The sequence below is a fragment of the Amia ocellicauda genome, chromosome 2, assembly GCF_036373705.1.
Source record: "Amia ocellicauda isolate fAmiCal2 chromosome 2, fAmiCal2.hap1, whole genome shotgun sequence".
Classification (NCBI taxonomy): domain Eukaryota; kingdom Metazoa; phylum Chordata; class Actinopteri; order Amiiformes; family Amiidae; genus Amia; species Amia ocellicauda.
This window is the reverse complement of record NC_089851.1, coordinates 1,647,020-1,670,295: the sequence shown is the minus strand read 5'-3', so window position 1 is coordinate 1,670,295 and position 23,276 is coordinate 1,647,020. Positions and strand designations below refer to the sequence as shown.

General features: G+C 42.7%; 1 protein-coding gene across 5 annotated transcripts; it reads left to right on the top strand.

Moving 5' to 3' along the window:
* Window positions 1–20,208: 20,208 nt before the first annotated feature.
* Window positions 20,209–23,053, top strand: LOC136761461 (protein THEM6). Of its 5 annotated transcripts, none has more exons than XM_066716169.1 (3): window positions 20,209–20,330; window positions 21,448–21,954; window positions 22,352–23,053. In XM_066716169.1, exons 2-3 carry the CDS (start codon window positions 21,451–21,453, stop codon window positions 22,457–22,459), a joined length of 612 nt encoding a protein of 203 aa, XP_066572266.1. In that variant the 5' UTR covers window positions 20,209–20,330; window positions 21,448–21,450; the 3' UTR covers window positions 22,460–23,053. The 5 variants fall into 5 exon arrangements, with proteins under 5 accessions (XP_066572266.1, XP_066572267.1, XP_066572265.1 ...); XM_066716170.1 differs by having other exon boundaries at window positions 20,245–20,446; XM_066716168.1 differs by having other exon boundaries at window positions 20,246–20,408.
* Window positions 23,054–23,276: the final 223 nt, after the last annotated feature.

The following is a 23,276-nucleotide window of genomic DNA, read 5'->3' as shown; positions in this document are numbered from 1 at the left end:
GAGCACCAGAGCACCATGGTGCCCACTGCCCCTCAGAAGAAGGAGGTAGTTATAGTAGGAGACTCAATTCTTAGAGGTGTAGATCACACAGTGTGTTCTAGTGACAAGGAGACCCACATGGTATCTTGCCTGCCTGGTGCTCAGGTTGCAGATCTCCCTAAACTAGTAGACGGGCTACTGGCCAAAGCTTGGGGGAATCCACTGGTCATGGTCCACATTGGAACCAATGACATAGGAAAAGGAAGGACAGAGGTTCTGCAAGACACATTTAAAGAGTTAGGAACAAAACTAAAGAGCAGAACCTCCACGATAGTTTTCTCTGAAATACTTCCAGTACCACGTGCCAGGCCAGGAAGACAGGCTGAGATTAGAAAGTTTAACACGTTGTTGAAAGCTTGGTGTAGGGAAGAGGGGTTTAGGTTTATGGAGCATTGGTCTTTCTTTTGGGATAGATGGGACCTGTACAAACCGGACGGTCTACATCTAAACAGAAGGGGGGGTAATGCATTGGGAGAGCGTATGTGCAGAGAAATTATTTAAACTAGGGACCAGGGGGGCAGGGAGCTCTGACAATGGGAGATGGTCCACTAAGGAAAGAAAACCTTTCCTTGGTCTACAACTGCTAGTAGGAAAGTCCTGAAATGTTTGTACCTCAATGCCAGGAGTATAAGGAACAAGATGTTAGACTTGGAAGCCACAGTGCTGGCGTGTGACTATGATGTTGTAGGAGTGACAGAAACATGGCTTACAGAAAATGATGGGGATGAATACAAGTTGGAAGGATACACACAGTTTAGGAGAGACAGGCAAAATCGAAGAGGGGGTGGGGTAGCATTATATGTGAAAAATGACATTGAGGCAGAAGAACTTGTATTAGATCCCAGTAACGGAACAGAATCTTTGTAGGTGAAACTTCTGAACAAGAGATCTGGAGGATTAGTGGTAGGAGTGTGTTACAGGCCACCCAACTCAGATATTCAGAAAGATGCTGCATTGTACAGTGTAATCAGGACTGCATGTAGCAAGGATGTGGCTGTTATGATGGTCTAAAACAATGGTCTACAATTTTAGAAAAGCAAACCTTGAAGGTATGAGGCGATACTTAGAAGAGGTAGACTGGAGCACATTGGATACAGAGTCAGTTGAAAATGGATGGGTATATTTTAAGAATATACTACTTGAGGCTCAGGAGCAATTTGTACCAAAACCTAGCAAATTGAGGAACAAAAAACACTGGCCAAAATGGTTTAATAGAGGTATGCAAAAAATATAAAGAGGAAGAAAATGTTGTATAGCGCATACAAAAGGGATGGTGACGAAACAAAATACATAGAATATGTTGAGCTACAAAGAGATCTTAAGAAAGGGATCTGGAACGCAAAGAGGGAAATAGAAAGAAACACAGCTCTTGGAGCTAAAACCAATGCAAAGAGCTTTTTTCAATATTACAACAGCAAGAGGACAATAAAGGAGGAAGTGAAACAGAAAAAGGGCAAAAATTGAGGTATCTTGGAAAAAGATGTGGCAAATATTCTAAATGAGTATTTCACAGAGGTTTTTACAAAAGAAAAGACAGATAACATGCCACAGGTTGACAATCAGTCCAGTCAAACCCTAAGAGAGATCAGGATAAATGAGGAGGAGGTACTAAAAGGACTAGCAGAATTAAAAACAAACAAATCACCTGGGCCAGATGGGATATTTCCAACAGTACTTAAAGAAATGAGGGACATTATTTATAGGCCGCTAACTCGATTATTCCAAATGACACTTAGAATAGGGGATGTGCCAACTGACTGGAAGACAGCAAATGTCATACCAATCCACAAGAAAGGGGACAAAACTGAGCCAGGAAATTACAGACCAATCAGTCTCACCTGCATCACCTGTAAAATGTTGGAAAAAATGATTAAACAGAAAATAGAGGAGCATCTCAATGAAAACCATATTCTTGGAGATAGTCAACATGGGTTTAGACGAGGCAGATCATGTCTTACTAATTTATTAAAAAATTTTGAACATGCAACTGCAGCTGTAGATCACGTGAAACCATGAAAGATATGATATACTTAGATTTCCAAAAAGCTTTTGATAAGGTTCCACACCAAAGACTGATCCTCAAATTGGAAGCTGTAGGCATTCAGGGTAATGTAAGTAGATGGATTATGAACTGGTTAATGTATAGGAAACAGAGGGTGTCGATTAGAGGAGTTGCTTCTAACTGGAGTGAGGTTGTTAGTGGAGTTCCACAAGGATCAGTACTAGGGCCTGTGCTTTTTCTAATCTATATTAATGATCTGGACTCTGGGATAGTTAGCAAACTTGTCAAATTTGCAGATGATACTAAAATAGGTGGCTCAGCAGATACAATCTTGGCAGCACAGGCTATTCAGAGGGACTTAGATAATATTCAGTTGTGGGCTGACACCTGGCAGACAAGTGCAAGGTATTACATGCAGGTAACAGAAATGTCCACTATAATTACACTATGGGAGGAACAGAACTAGATGAAGTAACGTATGAGAAAGACCTAGGAGTCTATGTGGACTCCTCACTTTCTCCATCCAAACAATGTGGGGAAGCAATAAAAAAGGCAAACACAATGTTAGGGTATGTTGTCAAAAGTGTAGAATTGAGAACAAGGGCAGTGATGTTCAGACTGTACAATGCACTAGTTAGAGCTCATCTGGATACTGTGGAATCATGAAAGGCATTGACCACATCAAACCAGAGGAGCTTTTCCAGATCAGCAGGGACACACGCACCTGGGGACACAAATGGAAATTGGGCTTCAAGGCATTCAAAACGGAAAACAGGAGACACTTCTTTACACAGAGAGTAGTCACAATCTGGAATAAACTACCCAGCAATGTGGTAGAAGCTGAAAGTTTGGGAACATTTAAAAATATTCTGGATAGGATCCTTGGATCACTTAGATATTAATGAACACCAAACGAGCACGATGGGTCGAATGGCCCCCTCTCGTTTGTATATGGTGCACAAGGAGGATAGACAAATACATTTTAAACCTCAGAAAATGTAGTGTTTTTATTCTTGCTATTAAAAAAAGTATGACAGAAAAAGTGCGACATTCCTGACTATGATTATTTGAGAAATATTCAGTCTTTATAACACATACAGAACATTGAATTTGTGTGTGTGTGTCATTTGTATAAAACAATCTAATTATATAGTTGGATAATAGCCAATTAATTAAACAGAACTGGAGAAATTTGATTACAAAATACCGGTAATGTTCATTACCTCTCATGTCCGTGCCAGTTGCGAACGTTCAATTACACCTACAGACATTGTAGTGATCACGGAATAATGAAACGGTTGTTAATTCTCAGGGCCTTGGCTGCAAACTTACTACCCATTAGTAGTAGTAGAACTATTTTCAATCTCTGGTGATACACTGATAGTCTACATTTAGAAATGTATTTTGTGTCCGCTTAGTTACGAATGTTATGAACGCTACTAAATTGAAAGAAAACGGACCATTGTTAAAATCATTTTGGGGCATCCCAGACATAGTGAAATCCTTAATGACATAAACAACTAGCGAAAAGGAGGCTACTGAGCCTCGCTCTGACACAAATGATACCCTTGTCCTTCATGTTATTTATTGTGTTGTGAGAGTGACCAGTCATGCCAATCTGCGAAAACCAGCCAAAATCCAATGGACAGTGGACAGGTACAGTAAGTGCATCGATTTGAGATAAGGATATATACTACAAATATGACAACATTTATTGTGATTTGAGTTGTACACGAGTGAAAAATAAAAAAGATTGTTGAAGCTTTCAAATTTCCTTGAGAGAAGTCGAGTATATCTCCAATGTAGTCTATGAGTGTGCTTTCCACTGATATCATGAAGATTTTTACTGATCCACCCCAAAATGGGGGCATCAATTACTAAGTATTAATTTATGGGGAAACAATTTGTCATAGCTGAGATTCCGCTGAAAAGAAACATGAGTGGTTTGTATACATTGCATCTTTCCTGGCTTTTGCAATTCAATACGCAACTGCAGAACGTTACTGTAACTCCTACACCCTGACTGTTACCATTTTCTCCGCTAGAGCAGTGGTTCCCAAACTTTCTGGGTGGCGCCCTCCCTAAAACATTTGGGTCACAGCTCACACCCCCCCTCCCTCCTCATATATAAAGGATGAGACAAGTCGATGAGTCAAAAATTCAACTATTTGTTAAAGATGGCCACTATCGACAAGTGAATCTAACATTCTATAGTTAAAATAATAATAATAATTAATAATAATAATAATATTGATTTTATTTTAATGCCTGTACGGTTGATTGGCTCTCTATGTAGCTGTAACGAAGATTGATGGGAGGGTGGGATTTGTTATTCCTTGTCTGTGATTGGCTGACAATGACAGATCTGCACAACTCTGCCAATGGGATCGGTGCAATTCTGCAGATCTGCGGAAATCTGTGGCACTACAAGAACGTGACTGATGGCTTCCTCTCAGACGATTTCTGCATTGAAATACTTTGACAAAGTAAATTAAAACACTGTGAAGTGAATAATATGTGCAGTGCAATAAATATACCACAAATCTACAGCTGGTATGTTAACCCACCTAAAAGCCAAACACCCTTCTGTGAAACTAGCAATGACAGAAAAGGAAAGAGGAGCAACAAACAAACTAATATTATTAAAACACACACAGCCAGCTATTGCTATATATTTTGTTTTCACTGGAACATGACACAGGTATATTTCCGAATGTATTTAATAAAGTTGTTGTGTAAGATGAGTATTTTAAAATAAAGTTCAGAACTTCTTGCAATTGCAAAAATTGTCACATTGCATTATTTCGCATTTAATGTATTTTTTTGATAATAATGCGTTTCCAAAATATTGCAGCAGAGAGTCCTGGCGAGCTCATTTCCCACTCGATTACATTTTGGAGCTGCAAGTTATTCTCATGTATTTATATTACCATAATTATCACCTCATATTTTCACCTCTACTTAAAAACCCTGATCCATCTCTTCCCTTTGTTGTGGAGGTTGACGCCTCAGAGAGTGGTGTAGGAGCTGTATTATCACAATGACACGGAACCCCAGCAAAACTTCATCCCTGCGCCTTCTTTTCTAAGAAACTCACACCGCCAGAACGTAATTATGATATAGGGAACCGGGAACTCCTTGCAATAAAACTTGCTTTCGATGAATGGCATCATTGGCTAGAGGGTTCCCAACATCCATTTCTCGTTATTACACATACTCTTGAATACATCCGCACCACTAAGCGGCTGAACCCCTGTCAGGCTCGATTGGCACTTTTCTTTACACACTTCAATTTCACTCTCACCTATCGGCCAGGTTCCCGAAATACCAAAACTGACACCCTCTCCCAGCAGTTTGACGATCATCCATTCCCAGTGAGTCCTGAACCAATTTTGCCTACCTCTTGTATAGTGGCTCCCATTCGATGGGATGTACCAAATACAAAGAGCGCTAGTGACTGATCTGACTGACCCAGTAATTGTCCAGCTTAACGTTTGTATGTTCCCTCTGCCATCCGTCCCCAGGTTCTGCATTGGCTCCATTCTTCTCCAGCTTCTGGGCATCCTGGAATTCACCGCACGTTGTCCGTAATTCAATGAAAGTTCTGGTGGCCAACCTTGGTTCGGGATGTCACTCAGTTCATAGCAGCTTGTCCAGTGTGAGCCCAGACCAAGTCTCCACGCCAGCTTCCTGACAGACTTCTAGAGCCTCACAGACCCTGGTCACACATCGCACTCGCACAGCAGGATCAGTGCCCCACACAGCCCTGTCTGAGTGAGTCACTGCTGGAAACGCAGGGAGCGGGTCATTTAAATCCTCCATTTGGTTAATGATGTAAGAGGCAGGACAGCTGCCCCCTGATCATAAATTATCTACCTGGAAACCTTGCATAGCAATTTCACACTTTGCTTTTCCCTGTAATTAATGAAATTGAAATTATTGAAAAGGCAAAATGCCCCAAGAACAAGCAGGAACTAAAGACAGCTGCAGTACAGGTCTGGCAGAGCATCACCAGGGAAGAAACCCAGCATCTGGTGATGTCTATTGGTTCCAGACTTTAAGCAATCATTGACTGCAAAGGATTTGCAAAGGATTGAAATTCATAATTTAATTCATGATTATGTTAGTTTGTCCAAATACTTTTGAGCCCCTAAAATTTGGGGGACCACCTATAAAAATGGGTGTAATTCCTCCACCATTCACCCAATTTGGATGTAACTACCCTCAAATTAAAGATGAAAGCCTACACTTAAAGGACATCTTCATTGTTTTATTTAAAATCCATTGTGGTGGTGTACGAAGCCAAAATGATGACGATTACTGTCCATATATTTATGGACCTAACTGTATATTAATGTATTTCTGTTAATCACTTATATCCCATCTACATCAATTCAAGTTAATTCAGTAAAGGTGCTGTGTTGGTTATAGTAAATAGATTGAAGGAATGGTGAAGGAATTTGAGGAATTCTGTTAATTGCATTGTGCCAGGTGGAGTCAGTTAGGTGTCAATTGGTGGCAGTTAGCTAAAAGGTACATATGCTGCGGTTGAGAAACAGAAGTATTTAGAAGTTCCTAAAGACAGACACAGGACAGGTGAGAGAGAGATACCTTGTTGTGTTTCTACTTTCAGACAGTCTTCGCATTCCTAATTTTTTATTTTTTTTTGCCTTAATTGAAGTTAATCTTGTCTCTTTTGCCTAAATTGAGGTAAATTCAGTAAAGCTGCTGTGTTGAGATAGCAAACCACTGCTTTCTAACTCAATTTGTCAGGGAACCAACCAGAGAAACTGCATGCATTGATTTAATATTTTCAAATGACCAAGATAGTCAGAAGGGCATTATGTAGAGAAGTGGTTCTCAAACTTTTGGTACCACCTCAGAAAATATTTGTCTCTCCAAGTACCACCATTATGACAGATGGTAAAATACAGTAGCTTAGGCCTACCCTATTCAGCTACGCACAGTTCACACAGGAGGCAAATGTATTCCTAAAAATAATATTATTTATTGTTGACTATTGTCAGCCACAGCCACGCTGTACAAAGGGGTAGCACTAGAACTGGCACTTCCACACAACTCTCATACAACACAAGGGGCAGCCCCTCACACAGCAGACACACACACATGCACCAAGTGAGAACATTAAGAATAACAACTGTATTTTTAGACTAAATATAAATAATGTTAAAAGTTGGCCAGCATGTTGGTGACTATTGACAACTTACATAAGCCTAATGAGAAGGGTGCACCTTCCTCTGCGAACACAGTCCTGCGATGTCTGGGTCAATCGAGGTCAGTTTCAGTCTCAGGTTTGGCTCAGCATCCATCCTGCTCACCAACAGTGAAGTCCATGGGCATTTCAGAGGTTTCAATGCTGAACGGGTTTCTCATCCAGATGTTCGTTTCGGCCATCACTGGGAAATATTTGCGGAACTGTTGTCTGAGCAAGACGAGATGTGCAACAGTGTTGTCCCTGACTCTATCATCAAGGGTCAGGTCATTCTCAGACAGAAAACTCTCCAAAGCGGGGAAAGCTGAAACATCACCTACCTTGACTTTGATTTCGAATAACTCCATCTTTTTCAGCATTGCGTTGATTTTGTCCTGCACATGAAAGGATAGCGGCAAAAGGATAGCGGCAAAACAGTCAGGGAGAAAGATTTGGGCATTGTAAAAATTGAGATACTCGAAGGCGAGGTCAGACATTTAAAAGAGGACAGTGAAGAAACAAGGAGAGTAAATCAGGAGCTTAGGGGAGAACTCAAATCAACTGAAGTTGAAATTGAGCATATCAAGCAACAAATAAAGGCCCTGAAAGCTGCCTCTTGGTGGGCTGCAAAGCCGACGCCCGATAGCAAAAAGGAACAGCCGCACCAGCCCAATGCACACCGTCTCCAAATTTAGGCCCCGGGTTGCCTCGCCCTGATCGTTCCCTGATTTGTTTAATGTCCGCCACCACATTTGGTGACCTGAAACAAATTAGGGAAACCTCAGACCGAAGACAAAAAGTAGAAGCCTGTAGTGTGAACATTACAAGTTACACAGAGACTAAGACACAGCTCATTCGAAAGGCGTGGTTAGAGTTCACTTTTGGGAAGATGAAGTTGGTTCACCCAGTTTATATTTCCCAATTTGAAACAGAGAAATTGATCATTGGTCAGGATCTATTGAACAGGTTAGCACCGCTTATCGATTGTAAACGGAACAAGTTGTGCACTTGAGTGCAATCACCAAAGCAGGTTGAATTGAATGGCAGTCAGGTAGAAAGCAATTTAGTAATGCATGATTTTCATGGCAGATTCAACACTCTTGGACATCAAGGTGGAATTCAGCTGCAAAAATTGAATAATGTCCCTTGCCTCTCCAATATACAGGGAACAGCCACCAAGGTACAACTTCCCAATGAGACCATTTTTGTGCGTGTCCCTAAAGGGGGCCTCGCTCACATTGATGATTTAGCTCTGTACCATTTAGACTCTGAGCGATATGAAACTGAAATTGAAATTGTAGACGCCTTCTGGGGACACAATTTTAAATTGGACAGCATTCTTAGTGAAAGGGTAAGAGTGGAAGGCACTAAAATCATAGAGTTTGCAATAGACCAAACCGGTTTGCAAACCACCCTCCTAGAGTCACGTGAGAGAAAGCACAGGCTGTCTCACAGCTGGGGGGTGGGGGATATGGTATTCATAACGTTGCTCCTGAGTGGCTGGATCATAACAGGAAGTGTGATGCTAGCCAAGCATCTGCGGGTATTGCACGACAGAGTGCATAACTTCAAAGGAGCACCAGCTTACCACGTAAGCCAACCATTCAAACCTAGGTCCCTGCCCACTATAGACATCGGTTATAGTGATAGTGGAGGTCAGGTGCCTGAATAACCTTTGAATTCCCAGTCACCTCCCTCTGTTAATCAACTTCCCCCTATTGGTTACCATCAGTAACCATACTCAATATACTGAGTACCCCTAATACCAATAATTTTTTTTATGTACCTATGTTATAATATGTAACCTGTATATGTGTTAGTATAGGATTTCCAAAGTGATTGGAATACATTCTGCTTAGATAATGAACTATTAGTTTGTTGTTCATGAATGGTGAAGTTCACTGTTGAATTCTGTTACATAACTTTGAAATGAATGCTTAATGTCTTATTTTGTCTTGAAGGGGATAACGTCCTTGTCGACCTCAGTCCCATTCAAGAAAGGGGGTATGTAGTGTTATGGGGGGGGTCTATTGTGTATAAGAGCATTCTAGCCCTGAGCTGGAGCTCTGATCTAAAGAAGACTTCTCCCCCAAAGTTACCAGAATTCCTGAGTTCATCAGCCCATGAACTGTTCTAAGAGACAGTTTTGGGAGTCTGCTCACCTAGAATGGGCTAAATGGCTTGGAATCCCTGCTGTGAAAACGTCTGGGGAACATGGCCTGGAGGTCATAAACACCTTTTGCTGGTTTGCTACGAACCCAGGCAAACCGGCATTTCCAAAAGATGGCATGGATTGGCATCAGGCATGAATCGAGCCTCCTCCAATAGGAGACTGGGGGCTGGCACCAAAATCCAACCTCGCAAACTCAAGAACCAATCACCTATGATCTAAAAAGGCATAACGCACAGCACTTTTTTTCTCTCTCTCACCTGAACCGGTAACTCACTGCCACAGCTCAACTTGTAGCTCTGTTGCCAGAACCGGAACCGTAAACTAACTAAGTCTTTGCCGGCAACAGAAGAGTTTAACTGAGAGAAGGAGATTGAGCCGTACGAATAATTATTTAAAGAACTTTACTAAATAAAGAACTTTACAGACTGCGCTGCCCGCCTGTGCCCACCTGATCAGTGGAGTGTATGCAGCTGGACAATTGATTAAGTCAACTGTAATACAGAAGTGTTCAGTAATTTAAATAGCTATTCAGTCTTAAGAAACTTGACCCTCGGAAATGAACAGGGCCCTGCTTTCCTCAAAGACTTTGTCTTCAAGTAACTACAGTGGAAAACCCTGCTTGCGAAGAAGACATCCTGTGCACAACCTTGGAGCCTTTAAACCAGTAGAAAATCTGTTTGGAAAAGACTCTACTTTCGGGAAACCACAACTTCCAGGAGCATCGACTCAGGAAGTTATTGGACAAAGCCGAACCGGACTGCCTTTGTTCCAAACCACACGGACCTCGTCCCACCCCATGGAACCTCGTGCCGTGTGCTGTTATCTGATCCCGAAGGCCTCTCTGCGACGAAGTTCAGATAAGTTTAACAGTTTGGAGTTTATTATTCATGACATTTGAGAAATCAATTCGAAATGTTATTCTGTGATTCATAAACTTTAGAATGTGTAATATCATTTAGTATTTTCTTAAATATAAATGAGGGCTGCATTAAACTGTTTTGTTTGACAATTTTAGAAATAAAACCTGTCAACGCCAAGAAATATCTTCTCATTCCTGTTTAACCGTTTAGTCTGAAATTGACACACGTTAATAAAAAATAGATTATAGGTGGTCCTGCCTATCCTTAATCATTGAATAATAATCAGTTAAGGGGAATTGTGGTAACAAGAAATGATCTTTCTCGGCATCCAAACGTAAATGAGACTGATATATATATAACAAGAAGTTATAAGAACATAAGAACATAAGAAAGTTTACAAACAAGAGGAGGCTATTCGTCCCATCATGCTCGTTTGGTGTCGTTTAATATCTAAGTGATCCTATCCAGTCTATTCTTAAATGTTCCCAAACTTTCAGCTTCTACCACATCGCTGGGGAGTTTGTTCCAGATTGTGACGCCTCTCTGTGTGAAGAAGTGTCTCCTGTTTTCTGTCTTGAATGCCTTGAAGCCCAATTTCCATTTGTGTCCCGGGTGCGTGTGTCCCTGCTGATCTGGAAAAGCTCCTCTGGTTTGATGTGGTCAATGCCTTTCATGATTGTTCCAGGGTGAAAAGGTCCAGGTCCTCAGTCTCTCAGTAGGACATTCCCTTCAGACCTGGAATAAGTCTGGTTGCTCTCCTCTGAACTGCCTCTAGAGCAGCGATATCTTTCTTGAAGTGTGGAGCCCAGAACTGTCCACAGTATCCAGATGAGCTCTAACTAGTGCTTTGTACAGTCTGAACATCACTGCCCTTGTTCTCAATTCTACACTGTTGACAATATACCCTAGCATTGTGTTTGCCTTTTTTATTGTTTCCCCACATTGTTTGGATGGAGAAAGTGAGGAGTTCACATAGACTGCTAGGTCTTTCTCATGTGTTACTTTATCTAGATCTGTATCTCCCATAGTGTAATTATAGTGGACATTTCTGTTACCTGCATGTAATACCTTGCACTTGTCCACATTGAATTTCATCTGCCAGGTGTCGCCCACAACTGAATATTATCTAAGTCCCTTTGAATAGCCTGTGCTGCCGAGATTGCATCTGCTGAGCCACCTATTTTAGTATCATCTGCAAATTTGACAAGTTTGCTAACTATCCCAGAGTCCAGATCATTAATATAGATTAGAAAAAGCAAAGGCCCTAGTACTGATCCCTGTGGAACTCCACTAACAACCTCACTCCAGTTAGAAGCAACTCCTCTAATCGACACCATCTGTTTCCTATACATCAACCAGTTCATAATAAGTCTACTTACATTACCCTGAATGCCTACAGCTTCCAATTTGAGGATCAGTCTTTGGTGTGGAACCTTATCAAAAGGTTCACATGATCTACAGCTGCAGTTGCATGTTCAAAACATTATAATAAATTAGTAAGACATGATCTGCCTCGTCTAAACCCATGTTGACAATCTCCAAGAATATGGTTTCCATTAAGATGCTCCTCGATTTTCTGTCTAATAATTTTGATGCAGGTGAGACTGATTGGTCTGTAATTTCCTGGCTCAGTTTTGTCCCCTTTCTTGTGGATTGGTATGACATTTGCTGTCTTCCAGTCAGTTGGCACATCCCCTGTTCTAAATGTAATTTGGAATATTTGAGTTAGCGGCCTATAAATAATTTCCCTCATTTATTTAAGTACTGTTGGAAATATACCATCTGGCCCAGGTGATTTGTTTGTTTTTAATTCTGCTAGTCCCTTTAGTACCTCCTCCTCATTTATCCTGATTTCTCGTAGGATTTGATTGGACTGATTGTTAACCTGTGGCATGTCATCTGTTTTTTCTTTTGTAAAAACCTCTGTGGAATACTCATTTAGAACATTTACCACATCTTGTTCATTTTCCAAGATACTTCCATTTTTGCCATTTAGCTGTTTCACTTCCTCCTTTATTGACCTCTTGCTGTTGTAATATTGAATATTGTAATATAGTTTTAGCTCCAAGAGCTGTGTTTCTTTCTATTTCCCTCTTTGCTTTCCTGATCCCTTTCTTAAGATCTCTTTGCAGCTCAACATATTCTATGTGTTTTGTTTCATCTCCATCCCTTTTGTATGCGCTATACAACATTTTCTTTCTCTTTATATTTTTTTGCATACTTCTATTAAACCATTTTGGTCAATGTTGTTTGGTCCTCAATTTGCTAAGTTTTGGTAAAAAATTATCCTGAGCCTCAAGTAGCATCTTCTTAAAATATAACCATCCATTTTCAACTGACTCTGATCCAATGTGCTCTAGTCTACCTCTTCTAAGTGCCGTCTCATACCTTCAAGGTTTGCTTTTCTAAAATTGTAGACCATTGTTTTAGACTTGGACCTTGTTTTATGAAAGAATGTCTCAAAGCTAACCATATTGTGATCACAATTTGCCATTGGTTCTCTAATTAGTGTCCTTCTGACTCTATCTTGGTCATTTGAAAAGATCAAGTCAATACATGCTCTCTCCCTGGTTGGTTCCCTGACAAATTGAGTTAGAAAGCAGTCATTTACCATCTCAACCATTTCTATTTCTGCTTCTGTAGTCCCAACCAGGCTTTCCCAGTCTAAGTTTGGGAAATTGAAGTCCCCCATTATAACAGCCACATCCTTGCTACATGCAGTCCTGATTATACTGTACAATGCAACATCTTTCTGAATATCTGAGTTGGGTGGTCTGTAACACACTCCTACCACTAATCCTCCAGATCTTTCATTCAAAAGTTTAACCCACAAAGATTCTGTTCCGTTACTGGGATCTAATACGAGTTCTTCTGCCTCAATGTCATTTTTCACATATAATGCTACCCCACCCCCTCTTCGATTTTGCCTGTCTCTCCTAAACTGTGTAATCCTTTCAACTTGTATTCATCCCCAACATGTTCTGTAAGCCATGTTTGTGTCACTCCTACAACATCATAGTCACTCGCCAGCACTGTGGCTTCTAGGTCTAACATCTTGTTCCTTATACTCCTGGCATTGAGGTACAAACATTTCAGGACTTTCCTACTAGCAGTTGTAGACTAAGGAAAGGTTTTCTTTCCTTAGTGGAACATCTCCCATTGTCAGAGCTCCCTGCCCCCCTGGTCCCTAGTTTAAATGATTTCTCTGCACATATGCTCTCCCAATGCATTAGCCCCCCTTCTGTTTAGATGTAGACCGTCCGGTTTGTACAGGTCCCATCTATCCCAAAAGAAAGACCAATGCTCCATAAACCTAAACCCCTCTTCCCTACACCAAGCTTTCAACCATGTGTTAAACTTTCTAATCTCTGCCTGTCTCCCTGGCCTGGCACGTGGTACTGGAAGTATTTCAGAGAAAACTATCGTGGAGGTTCTGCTCTTTAGTTTTGTTCCTAACTCTTTAAATGTGTCTTGCAGAACCTCTGTCCTTCCTTTTCCTATGTCATTGGTTACAATGTGGACCATGACCAGTGGATTCCCCCCGGCTTTGGCCAGTAGCCCATCTACTAGTTTAGGGAGATCTGCAACCTGAGCACCAGGCAGGCAAGATACCATGCGGGTCTCCTTGTCACTAGAACACACTGTGTGATCTACGCCTCTAAGAATTGAGTCTCCTACTATAACTACCTCCCTCTTCTGGGGGGGAATGGGCACCAAGGTGCTCTGGTGCTCAACAGCCCCCCCATCACCCTCTGAGCTGTCACTGTCCAACTCGGTGTCCAGCAGTTGGAACTTGTTGGGCAATTCTAGCTCTTGGTGTCTCTAGGGGTTGTGGGCGCCCTTTTCTGCGGTTACAACCTACTGTAACCAGCAGTTCTCTACGCTGTCCTTCTTAGAGGTCTCAATTCTCCTAGGATTTGGCGTGCACACCATCTCTCTCATGGGCTGAGTATTTATTTGACATAAATACTAACCTGCATAGTTATTTGATGTCCGACTAACAATACCAATGAGAGACTCACCTTCGTCTCACTAACCGGTATTGTAGTCAATGTGTTTGTAATTTTGTTTAACGATTTGTGGGTTATCATATGCGATTCCATGTTCTTTGTTTTGGTCACAGAAGTGAGTTGTGTTTGATTTGTTGATCTTGAGTGAATTTTAGTTAGTTTTTCCCTTTTTGTATAACATGCTCGCTGCCCATCTCATTGCAGAGCACATGGAATAGGCGAGAATGCATCGGTCTTCACAGTTTTCACAGCCGAGTCCAGCACACTGAGTCGGGGATCTTCTTCACCGCCAGGGCCTCATGATGGATGCTGCAATGAGTCCATCGCATCTCGGGTGTCACCTCACGAATTCGAGCTGCTACTCTGCTGTGGCGACCTGTCATAGTCCTGGCGCCGTCCGTGCAGACTCCAATACACTTTATCCAATCGAGCCCATTCTCTTGGACAAACACATTCAGGAGCTGGAATATGTCCTCAGCTGTAGTTCTGGTCTGCAGTGATTGACAGAACAGAAAGTCCTCCTGAGCTGCACCATCATATTCATATCTGACGTAAACAAGCAAATTGGCCAAGTCTGCAACATCAGTAGTCTCGTCTAGCTCGATGGAATAATAGTGACTAATTCTTGCGCTCAATCAGTGTGTTTTTAATGTCATCTGCCATGGCTCCTATTCTCTGCGACACAGTGTTGTTTGAAAGGGGCCCAAGTTTAACTGTTTGGCAGCCTTCTCCCCACACATGATGTGTGTCATCTCTTTGGCTAATGGTAGAAACACTTGTTCGCCAATTGTGTGTGGATTTCACAATGCGGAGGCTGACACGATACGAAGCTTCCTATGCTTTGGGTATGGGTGTAACACAGGATTGCATCGTGGACTTGGACTGCCGTTTGCAGCCACGATTGCAGTGTTTTTGAACCACTCCCTCCGCTTACTATCTTGCCTTCACAGTTTAGCTTGTAACAGTTAATAGGCTACTTGTAACTAGGGTCCAAAATTAACAACTGCCAAGCGCCAAATGCATGTCAAATGTTTGTCCCTGTATGGTGTAGACACACGTACACCATATGTTTTTTACGTGTGTCTAAACAGTGACATGAAACTGTAGGAGCCTTCGAGACGGTCTGAGGCGAAGGAGCGCCAGCCACAGACCATCTCGAGCGCTCCTAGTTTCGAAAATATTTCAGAGATTCCTTCCCGTACCAATAAAGGGAGCACCGCATACCATAGTGTGAGAACCATTGATGTAGCTCAAACTTCAGGGATGATTAAAAAATAACCCCAAGGTTCCTGGAGGCTAGTGTGACATTGGAGATGAGGGGGGCCAAGGTTTGTACGGATACCCTCATTGAGTAGAGCCATTTTAGTGCTGTGCATTGCACAAAAGCCGGACTGACTTTTTTTTCAAGTGGGTGTTAAAGATGGAAAAAATATGTGAACAAATGGATCCCATAACCTCTTTCAGTAATCTTGTAGGAATGACATTGAGAGGACAGGTGGAAGATTTAATGTGAGCCACTATATCAATAAGACACTCAGCTGCAAAGGACTCAAAGCAGCTTAACCTTACAGAGCTTGAGTGAATAATGTTAACAGCTTTGACAGGGGAAGAAATCGGAGACCTGATATTATCAATTTTGTTGATAAAGAAAGATAAACACTTATCACAGGGCTCTGGGTAGGAATCCAAACTAGACAGATTCATAATATGATTAATAGTATTTGTAATTAATTTAGAAAAAATTGCTGATTCTATTTTTCACTTTGACATTATGGACATTTTCTGTGTTGATCAGTGGCAAAAACTCCTGATTAAATCCATTCTGATTTCATGTTGTAACACAATGAAATTTGGAAAAGTCCAAGGGAGGTGAATACTTTTGAGAATCAATGTAGCTCTTCAGTTTGCCTTGACTCCTGAGGCACTGAACACATCACTGAAAATGCTAGAGAAAATGTATCTGCAGTCAAGCCATTAATGATGCGAGAACTAACAGGGAGACTATTTGTAAACACTGGGGTAGGAAACTGAACATCTAACGTAATACACAAATGATCAGACACACAAAGGTCAGTTTTGGCCAATTTCTCAAGATTAAGGCCAAGAGACAAGACCAAATCTAAGGTGTGGCCAAGACAGTGAGTCTGACGAGAAACATGTTGCACAAGGTTAAAAGATTCTATAACGTTTATAAATTCAGCTGCTAGTGCATAAGACAAATTATGAACATGAATGTTAAAATCACCAAAAATCTCTTTTTTCATATTTCAGAATTAACATAGACAGGAAATCTGACCATTCAGTAAGAAAGACAGAATTTTGTTTAGGGGGTCTGTACACTATGGCACAGAACAAGGTAAAATGACACCAGAAGGAAAAAGTGAGCACCTCAAATGACGTAAAGTCATCATCAGACCCAGGGCTACACTTCTATGCAATACCGTCACACCACCCTCACAGCCGCTGATTCTAGGCTGATTAATACATGTAAAATTTGGGGGCACGCCTCAATCAGTTGACAGTGTTCACCACCTTTTAACCTTTTATGATAAAGGTATTGTTATTTAGTGGTCTGACATTAAGTAGGCCAAATCTTACATTTACAGAGCTCCCAATTTTACAATCATTGGTAGGAATACAGGTTATATTTTGAACATTAACCCCTAGATTACTAGAACATCTCTTATGCCTCCGGGATAATCTAACTTCAATGTGATTATTGTAAAACCTTGAAGAAACTCCGGTTTCTGGTGAGTAATCGGGAGATCCAGTATGATATTATGGCCAGACCATAGTGAGATGGAAATAAGAGCCTTCTTTATATTGTCAGCTAGGATAAGGGTGCCTTTCCTATTTAGATGCAGCCATCTCTGCAAAAAGATTGTGGTCTCTCCCAGAACAGATCAAATTGATCTATAAAGCCAATCGTATTAGCAGCATACCATGAAGACAACCAGGAATACCTACTAAGTCTACTAAATGCCTCAGGGTAGAGTAGCAGTGCACCACCTGGGTTTGAACCCTCAACCCTCTGTTAAGTCCAGAGGCTTAAACACTAATGCATATGCTGATATATCTGGGTGAACTAGTCCAGGGGTGAATATACATGCTGCAAATTAACAGTTATAGAAAATTAAAAATAATGAAACTGTGATTGCACAATTGTTTATACAAGATGCCTAGATTTTAATTTTGCATGTACATTAAAATTGTAATTTCCGTTTGTTTTTCATTTAAGATATGTAAATACATGGTACAAGGATATTTAGCAACTCCATTGACATATGTGCAACACAAATCCATGTTGGGCCAGGTTACATGAACTCGCAGAAGGGATGATCCCTGTGGTATATCCACAGGCAAAAAGCAGGATAACATGATTTAACCAAAGGGAAAATTATTCAACTTTGATAAATCAATTGGTATATGAGCTTTAAGGCTGTAACAAAGTGGTGGGATGCAAATAAGATATATGAGTGATTAAACTACCTGAATAAAATCACTTCAGTTTCCTATATTGTGTATATATAGTATTGATGTAATAAAGCACTGTAATATAATATCAAAATGTGACACTACACCATGCAGTACCGTGGTATAACTACACCACTGTATTATTATGGTTGTACAGCATTATAGTAACATATCAGGGAATTGTACGTTGATGACATACAGTGAGGGAAAAAAGTATTTGATCCCCTGCCGATTTTGTACGTTTGCCCACTGACAAAGAAATGATCAGTCTATAATTTTAATGGTAGGTGTATTTTAACAGTGAGAGACAGAATAACAACAAACAAATCCAGAAAAACGCATTTCAAAAAAGTTATAAATTGATTTGCATGTTAATGAGGGAAATAAGTATTTGATCCCCTATCAATCAGCAAGATTTCTGGCTCCCAGTTGTCTTTCACACAGGTAACGAGCTGAGATTAGGAGCACTCTCTTAAAGGGAGTGCTCCTAATCTCAGCTCATTACCTGTATAAAAGACACCTGTCCACAGAAGCAATCAATCAATCAGATTCCAAACTCTCCACCATGGCCAAGACTAAAGAGCTGTCCAAGGATGTCAGGGACAAGATTGTAGACCTACACAAGGCTGGAATGGGCTACAAGACCATCGCCAAGCAGCTTGGTGAGAAGGTGACAACAGTTGGTGCAATTATTCGCAAATGGAAGAAACACAAAATAACTGTCAGTTTCCCTCGGTCTCTGGCTCTATGCAAGATCTCACCTCGTGGAGTTTCAATGATCATGAGAACGGTGAGGAATCAGCCCAGAACTACACGGGAGGATCTTGTTAATGATCTCAAGGCAGCTGGGACCATAGTCACCAAGAAAACAATTGGTAACACACTACGCCGTGAAGGACTGAAATCCTGCAGCGCCCGCAAGGTCCCCCTGCTCAAGAAAGCACATGTACAGGCCTGTCTGAAGTTTGCCAATGAACATCTGAATGATTCAGAGGAGAACTGGGTGAAAGTGTTGTGGTCAGATGAGATCAAAATCGAGCTCTTTGGCATCAACTCAACTCACCGTGTTTGGAGGAGGAGGAATGACCCCAAGAACACCATCCCCACCGTCAAACATGGAGGTGGAAACATTATGCTTTGGGGGTGTTTTTCTGCTAAGGGGACAGGACAACTGCACCGCATCAAAGTGACGATGGACGGGGCCATGTACCGTCAAATCTTGGGTGAGAACCTCCTTCCCTCAGCCAGGGCATTGAAAATGTGTCGTGGATGGGTATTCCAGCATGACAATGACCCAAAACACACAGCCAAGGCAACAAAGGAGTGGCTCAAGAAGAAGCACATTAAGGTCCTGGAGTGGCCTAGCCAGTCTCCAGACCTTAATCCCATAGAAAATCTGTGGAGGGAGCTGAAGGTTCGAGTTGCCAAACGTCAGCCTCGAAACCTTAATGACTTGGAGAGGATCTGCAAAGAGGAGTGGGACAAAATCCCTCCTGAGATGTGTGCAAACCTGGTGGCCAACTACAAGAAACGTCTGACCTCTGTGATCGCCAACAAGGGTTTTGCCACCAAGTACTAAGTCGAAGGGGTCAAATACTTATTTCCCTCATTAACATGCAAATCAATTTACAACTTTTTTGAAATGCGTGTTTCTGGATTTGTTTGTTGTTATTCTGTCTCTCACTGTTAAAATACACCTACCATTAAAATTATAGACTGATCATTTCTTTGTCAGTGGGCAAACGTACAAAATCAGCAGGGGATCAAATACTTTTTTCCCCCACTGTATAGACCAAGGGATATATAGGCCGAGGGTCTATGGTCCATAGTTTGGTGCAGTCAAGCGGTATTCCAAGGACCTGTACAGTTTTTTACTGTTGAGGCTGCTGATGGTGTTTTCTCTGGGATGCTGGCGTTTTGTAAAATTACGTTTGAGGGGGGTGAGGCTGGTGGTATTATTACCTGATTTCTTACCAGACACCCTTATCCAGGGTGACTTACAATTGTTACAACATATCACATTATTTTTACATTTGTACCCATTTATACAGCTGGGCATTTACTGGAGCAATCTAGGTACAATACCTTGCTCAAGGGTACAACAGCAGTGCCCCACAACCCTCCAGTCCAGAGTCCAGAGCCCTAACCACTACTCCTCACTGCTGCCCATGTGGGGTATTACAGTACGATCGTCATATCTTTAGGGGGCTGAGAGAAAATACAAGGGCGCCCCTGGTATAGACATACACATAAATAAAATCATGTTGGAATTTACACCGGAATCTTCAAGAAAAGGCAAGGGCTAGATTAAATCAGAGTTGTCTGTTTATTTAATAAACAGACAGATAGTAATGCTATTTTGAAGGCAATAGGAATACAGGTGAAATCTGTTGGTTGAAAGTAGAGCCAGCCTCTGTCACATGACAGGGGTTGGAGGTTCCCCGTCTGGCTTCAGCATAAGAAGAAGCATGCAGTCACATGACCCCAGCAGCCATATCTGCGCTGCCGTTGAATTGTAGCTTCCGCAAACCGGAGGAAGACGAGCGCCTGAGACTGACACGTAAGACCGCCGCTGGACCGGCCTCCCGCCTGATTGAGCCTCGCCGAGATCAGAGTCGCTGAGGCCGCCGGACTCGCTGTGAGCTGCCGGGGGGAAGTCTGCTGGCGATTATTACGGTGGCCGCGGCGTCCAGTCCGGGCTGCAGTGCGGTGTGGAGTGACCGCAGCTCCCCGTTCACGACACTCCCCGCACAGCCAAAGGGCTCCGTTATAATCATGCATTGTCTCCTCTGCTCAGTGGCTCTCTGTACCACAGGTGTAGACTCGCACCTCGGCTGTACACTCTGTACGAAGCTGGCAGGCCTTTGCGAAAGGCGCTATATTGTTCATAAAGATTTGTCGTTTCATCGATTGTTAATATCCGTTGGGCAATTTAGAAATCAAAGACGAAATGGACAAAGCCTTTTGCATTCACCTGTGCGCGTTACTGTAGGTGCTATTCCTGGGATACGTAAAGACTAATGCGTGTGCATTCCTCCGTGCGTTCATTAATCTACCCATTCATTCATTCATTCATCCATCCATCCATCCATCCATTCACGTCGCGGTGGTCAGTGCTGTGCTGTGCGCTGACAGCGAGTGAAGACGCGTTTTCAGGTGAAGAGCGGCAAAGATGCATCCTCTACGCATTGCCCTCACATCACTGATTTATCCAGCAATGAACGTACATTGTTCCAGTATGTTCTGGAAAATCTTGAATAGTAATCGAGGAAGTGAAGTTGATGTAACATGCTTACATCGCTGAACTGTAACTGTCAGATCCTGCATGTAGGCTGAACTCAACCTAGCTGGCCTGTATCTCACAGCATGTGCCTGGGCTCAGATTTGCCAAGCATCACTTTATCACTTTTGAGAGTAATGATTGACATGAAACAGCCACTGTGTTAGTTTACAAAGTCATTAGGTTTCTGTACGCAAAGCAATTATGTGCCATTGGATTGTGCCAGCCTGTGTCCAGTACCATATATACCAGTGCACTTAAAATATGTCAATATTGTTTGGTGGTTTTCCCTTGTGATGTTTTTTTTGTATTATTATTATTATTTTAAATCTAGAGCAGCCTCTTGCTGGGTAAAATACACTCACTATGAGCTCCCTGGTCTCCCTCTCCTGTGCAGGCGATGTGGCTGTGGGGACTGGGCGTGCTGCTGCTCCTGCTGTATGGCAGCCTGGACGTGTGGTACTTCTTGCGGTCAGCGGTGGTGGTGCTGCGCGCCTGGCTGCAGCCGCCGGTGTGGGACGTGTTGGCGGAGCAGGGTGTGGGCGGGCGTGTGCTACCCGGCGACGTGGACTTCATGGGGCACATGAACAACGCCCGCTACCTGCGCGAGTGCGACTTTGCCCGCTTCTCCCTGTACACCCGCAACGGCTTCTTCAAGGCCCTGCGCGCGCTGGGGGCCACCGTCGTGCAGGGTGCCTCCACCATCCGCTACCGCCGCTCACTGGCGCTGGGGGAGGCCTTCGAGCTGCGCAGCCGGGTCTTGGCCTGGGACGACAAGGCCTTCTACCTGGAGCAGCACTTCGTCTCTCGTGCCGACGGCTTCCTGTCCGCCGTCATGTTGTGTCGGCAGAACATCCTGCGCTCCAGCCCCGACAAGATCATGCAGTTCCTGTGCAAGAGGAAGGTAGGCCAGCTGTCTTCCCAGCTCTGCTCCTGGAGCACTCCCTGTGTCTGCCGGCTGGTTCCCTCTCCACTCCAGCCCCAGCTGCTGTTGTCATTGTCACCTACTGACCTGGCTGATCTGCACCTGTTTAATAGCTGCAAATAACTTACCACTTACCAGTTTATTTAAACCAGTAAGGACTGTGGGAAAGACAGAAGGGAAATGCAAAGCCAGCACAGTGAAGCCTGTGTCCCTCGGAGAGCACAGAGCTGTGAAGCTGTTGTTAGGGGCAGTTACTGAGCAGCAGGGATGTCTGGAAATTGCTTTGCCAATTTCATCTCCTGTCCGTTCACACCAAGGTGTCTGTCTGTCCCGTCTCTACCAGTCTCTGACACTCACTTCCCCATGTCCCTTGCAGGTGGAGAGCCCAGAGTTCCCTGCAGAGCTGCAGCACTGGATCAGCTACAACACTGCCAGCAGCCAGGCCCTGAGGACCGAGAGCAAGCTGGAGGAGAAATCACAGTGAGGGAACGGGGGCCGCAGGGCAGGTACCACAAGTCATTCCTCTTCACCTGCAGAGCCACAGACAGCCTACCCTCACCCCACCACTGCAGACACGGGAGCAGATGACGCTGTGCCAGCCCTGAGCCCGGCATGCACTGACCCATCTGACTCCACTGTTCTACCTCTGGCACAAGCTGCTGTATCAGAAAGCATGGCTCTGCTTCAGACTGGCTGCTCTGAGCATGTTGTCACAGGTGTGCAGGAAGGAGCCTCTGTCTCTCCATTTCACAGGGAATGCATCTTGTTGGAAGGATTTATTTTGCTAAAACCTAAGAGACCCTCTAGTTCTGTACTTTACTATGACTGGTTAAAATGTCACCCTGTTGCTAAAATCTTAGTGCACCTGATCTCTGACTGTATTGTTTCCTGGTTTGAATTCTTTACACTTTTGTTGAAATTAAGTGAAATGTGTAAGAACAGAAAGTGATTGAAATGCAGAGCCTAAAAGAAATGTAAATCTTAATATAAAAGAACTATACAGTGTTGAATGTATTAAATCCAAATCGATACTTCCGATCTCTTTTTAATTCATTTAAAAAATATATAATTAACTTTTTATTGTGTGCAGTTTGTGGCCGCTTTTTCTTGCAGTCCACTTTGCCTGACCCGTCCAAATGCAGCCTCCAGTTTGCTTTGTACATTTTTTACAAACATCAGGGTGACAAATCTTATTTTATACCGAAGATGCACAACAGTGAGGGTCCCGAAGTCGTGAGCAAAGTCTCCCAATGCTCCTCGGTGCTGGAATTGAACAAATTGAGCATATTTTGTAGAAAACA

Excerpts from the sequence above, each read along its gene's own strand:
- LOC136761461 (XM_066716167.1), top strand. The coding sequence starts at position 20,546 with ATGCATTGTCTCCTCTGCTCAGTGGCTCTCTGTACCACAGGTGTAGAC. Across the intron at positions 20,759-21,447 it reads ATTCACCTGTGCGCGTTACT|GCGATGTGGCTGTGGGGACT; the intron begins GTAGGTGCTATT and ends TCTCCTGTGCAG. Across the intron at positions 21,955-22,351 it reads AGTTCCTGTGCAAGAGGAAG|GTGGAGAGCCCAGAGTTCCC; the intron begins GTAGGCCAGCTG and ends TGTCCCTTGCAG.